General features: G+C 64.3%; 1 protein-coding gene across 4 annotated transcripts in view; it reads right to left on the reverse strand.

Moving 5' to 3' along the window:
* Positions 1 to 4,143, reverse strand: part of INPP5A (inositol polyphosphate-5-phosphatase A) — a 187,396-nt gene that overhangs the window by 52,834 nt on the left and 130,419 nt on the right. For 3 of the 4 annotated variants that reach the window (XM_024762240.1, XM_024762249.1, XM_024762260.1), the window contains exon 6: positions 2,496 to 2,599. The exons of the other annotated variant lie outside the window; for it this stretch is intronic. In XM_024762240.1, the coding sequence (XP_024618008.1) occupies positions 2,496 to 2,599 (104 nt within the window). The remainder of the gene's footprint in view (positions 1 to 2,495; positions 2,600 to 4,143) is intronic. 4 annotated transcript variants of the gene reach the window in all.

Below are 4,143 nucleotides of genomic sequence, written 5' to 3' on the forward strand. Positions count from 1 at the left end.
TCAGCCCAAGCTTCACAGCCGCCTGGGCCCTGGTGGGAAGAGAAATGCGGGGAGACCCCCAGACACGCTGCGGCCTCTGGGGAGGGAGCCCGCACAGGGCAGAGCCTGAGGGCCGGCGGGGGGCGGGCAGCGGGCAAGCCGGGAACGCAGAGGCTCCCGCCCAGGTGCCGGGCCCCTGCTCCGGAGGAAGCAGTGGGGCCCCCTCTGCCCACCCAGGAGGACACGGTGACCGTCACAGAAGCCTCCTCTTCGGGAGCAGCACAGCTCCTGGATGACAGATGCCGGGAGCCTCCAGTGACCCCAGCTCCGAGGGCACAGGTGAAGTGAGAGGACCCCAAATTCTGGAGTCATCGGCAAGTGATGAGAGGATGAGGGACAGCTGTGGGCTGAGCGAGTCCCTGGGGCGACGGGGGCCGCGCGCTGGGCGTCCAACCACGAGCCAGGTCACCCAGTTGCGTCCCAGTCCTTGGCGGGGGGCGCAGAATGGGAACTCCATCCCAGGCACCAGGCGTCCCCTGGGTGGGCAGTGGCCTGGGGGAGCAGCACCTCGAGGGAACGGGCGGGTTCGGGAAGAGCAGAGGCCCGCCTGCCATCCCTGCCACCCGCCAGTCCCAGGCCACCGGCTCGCCTTGGCACCTGCCGCGGCTCAGGACTCCAGTGGCAGTTAAAGGGGAGAGCTGCAAAGATACTTAACTGCTCAGAGGGCTGCCTCATGTGCTCCCCGCCCAGCCCCACGCAGGCCCGGGCCCAGCACTGCCCACCAGCCACCCAGCCCCTGCGCTGATCTGGGCGAGGCTGGCTTCGCGGCCGTCCCCAGCAGCCCTGCCTTCTCTGCGAGGTGCGTGGACCCTGGACGTCAGCAGGGGCGTCAGGGTCCCTCCTGCAGAGCAGCGGCTGACATGCCAGAGCCTCTTCCTTGGCCCGTTCAGGGAGGTCCCCAGCGGGCCTCTGTAAGCTGGCTCTCCCGCTCTTAAGGTGCCCGCGTGGGGGAAGAGGCCGAGACCCTATCTGTGGCGCTGCAGGCCCCGCCCCCGGCCTCCCCGCAGCTTGCGCCGTTTTCACCGGGGTCCCTGGTTGCTCTCAGGCCAGGGCCAGTGCCGGCTCCCGTGCTACCTGCAGGGGAGGGAGGGTGAGTCTGGATCGGGATGGGCCAGGAGACCGGCACTGATGGCCTCTGAAACTGACTTCTCAGCCCTCGCCCTGATCCAGGGAACGTTGGGCCGGCCTCCTGCTGGACACGTCCACTGGCCAACGTCCCGGGAGGACTGCAGGGCTCACGGGCTCGGCCGCACTCATGGGAGGCTGAGAACGGAAGCTTCCGGAGCTTTCCAGTCACACCCTCCTCCAACCTTGGACGCAGAGCAGAGGGGAGCAGTGTCGAGGGGCAGGGGCAGCGGCGGGCGGGGCGGAAGACGGGCCCCTGACACCGCGTCCTTGGCCGGGGACGCGGCCCATCCTTCAAGGCGCCGGCCACCTTTCCTCCACCGCAGGATCGGGTCATAAAGCAAGTTAATAAAGGTGCGGCCTTGCTGAAATCAGCTCCCAGTGCCGCGGGAGGGGCGGCTCCACAGAGTCATGGCGGGCAATCCTCGACCAAGCAGACCTGCCCCGTGAGGTTCCAGGGGCCGTGTGGAAACGCAGCTGTGAGGAGGGGCCGCCCGGCTCTCAGTCTCACCCCCAAATGCTTCAGTCACGGGTCACTTCCTACTGCGAGTCAACAGGCCCCGAAAGGGAAGGTGATCCAGTCTGGATCAACACCCGGACTACACAGGTGACGAGACTCCAAACACGCTGGCCGTGAGAGTATTCGCTAAAAATCCCAGAATCCAAAATTCTGTGCGCAGCGTAATGGCTACATAAGAATAACAAACGAGACAAAAATGCACTGAAACCCAGAGGAAACACATGCACGCTTCCCGACTGTGTCTGAGCAGAGGGTGAGAAGCAACCCCGCACTTCCCTCTGCTGAAGCGCACAGGGTGGGGGCACCGGCTCCGAGTATACGGCTGCGCCTCTCTGGCCACACCCAAGGCTCTGCCAGGGAAGAGCCCGGGGCTCACTCAGCACCCTGGGGATGGGGAGAGCCCCCCGAGTGCCACTGTCCCAGCACACCCGAGCTCTCTGTTCGGGTTGCATCACTGGCCAGATCGACCTGCTCACGCTGAGGTTTGCTGGGAGGCCCCTGGCACACCCCAGGCCCCAAATGAACAGATTATGGTTTTTCTGCCTCTCTGGGGGAAGGTTCCTTTGCCTGGAAACGATGATGATTGGAAAATTTACCTACCGACGTAACGATAAACACCACGGGCTCTCCCAGCCCTCATCTAAGACTGCCCAGATGAACCCACGTGGGTTTTAGAACCTCCCAGGACAGAATACTGGAGCGTGACGGCAGCCGGGGGATCCCCACTGTGAAGTATGAAGATTTCACGTCCTAAGTTCCACCTGAAAGTAAACGCACTAGTACAAGTGTGGCCGGCGGGGCCCCGACGTACCTCGGGGAAGTAGTCCTGCGGGAACTTCTCTTTCTCCAGCATGGGCGTGCTCTCCAGCGTGTCTGAGTAGATCTCCTTACCAGTGACTTTTTTATACTTCTTGGCTAGGAAAGAGCAGAAGAAGGACCCGGGGGTAACTTCAGTTCTTCTCCCCCTCCCCCCAGCTCAGGGCCACGTGGGGTCCCGTGTCCCACCCGGGCAGTGCTGTGGAGGCGAGGGAGGGCCCAGGAGGCAGACCCGACGAGGGCCATGCCCCCAGGCAGGGCAGCTGCTCCCGGGGACGCCATGGCTCGTGCATTGCCATCCCTGGACCTGGAATCTGACATGGGGCGTCATTACCCGCTCCGAGCTCCCGGCCTGCGGATTTACAGGGGCTAACTGGCATCCTCTGAGCAAAGTGCGACTGTATTTAAAAGGGCCGTGGAGTTACCGTCCACTCACACTTAAGATGAATTCATTTAATAACATGGATTTCCTCCTTGCATCCAGCCAACATCACTCCTAACCAGGGAAGGGGAGTCCTTACGTGAGACGGGGGAAAGGGATGAAGGCCAGGCACTCTGGGCCACCCGCCCCGTCCAGTGTCCCGCGGGCTCTCCCCGCATCTGGCTGACGCCCCGCACACAGGGCCTGGCCTGGTCCTTTCACACCCGGACCTGGGATCGTTCCTTTTCAGAGACCACCGTGGAGTTTAATGCACAAATGTGTCTATTCCTCAAACTCTTACTTGTCTGGTGGGTGGGAAGGCTGTCAGCCTCCCCACGAGATGCCAGCAGAGAGCCCAGGCAACGGGGGGCCTGCCGAGACCGCCACGGGGAGACCCCAGCCCAGGCGGTCACCAGACTGCCCCCACTGGCTGCCGGAGCATCACCTGTCCCCTGCTCCCGGGCCAGGACACTGGGGTGAGGGTCCTGGGGTGTGTGGAGATCCCTGGTGTTTGGGACGAAGGACGAGCCGTCCCGTCAGAGTGTCTGTGGAGGCCCTGCTCCACGTCCCACGGGCAGCCTCGCCTGCAGTCTCTGGGCTGCCTGCCCCCACGGGCCCACTGACACACAGACAGCACGTGACGTGGACCCCTCCCCCAGGACGGAGCTGCGCTGTACCCACTGCTCCTCTGACCTGGCTCCCAAACCACGGAGACGAGCCTCAGACGACAGGTGCAGCTGGCTCTGAGGCTACCCTCCCACCCCCGGGTTCGCCCATCGGGGGAAACGCAGGCGAACCCACGAGCCAGGAGGCTGGTGCCTGGGAAGGTGGGCACAGGCCAGTGTAAACAGATAAGGCACGAAGCCACGACCCACTCACGACACCCACCTGCAGTGGGGATGACGCAGGACTGTGTTAATCACAGGAGGCACTTACTGTAACCACCCATCCATCTCCGTGGAAGGACAGCGTTGATCAAACATCACCCCGCACAGCCGGCATCAGGGTGGCAGGGGGGCGGGGGGGGGAGTGCTGTCTGCGAGGCACACCTGCCGTCACTGGCACGTCGCGTCCAGCTCCCCTTTGCGAGGCGGACGGGCCACCCCGGCCCCAGAGCGGGGCAGCTGACCACTCCTGCTGACGGCAGGCCTGTCCCGCACAGACCGCCCGGGGCGCCAGGCTCTCAGGCGGCTGCAGCCTGCAGTGTGCACCCACCCGCCTC

Source organism: Neophocaena asiaeorientalis, unplaced genomic scaffold, assembly GCF_003031525.2.
Source record: "Neophocaena asiaeorientalis asiaeorientalis breed wild unplaced genomic scaffold, Neophocaena_asiaeorientalis_V1.1 scaffold356, whole genome shotgun sequence".
Classification (NCBI taxonomy): Eukaryota; Metazoa; Chordata; class Mammalia; order Artiodactyla; family Phocoenidae; genus Neophocaena; species Neophocaena asiaeorientalis.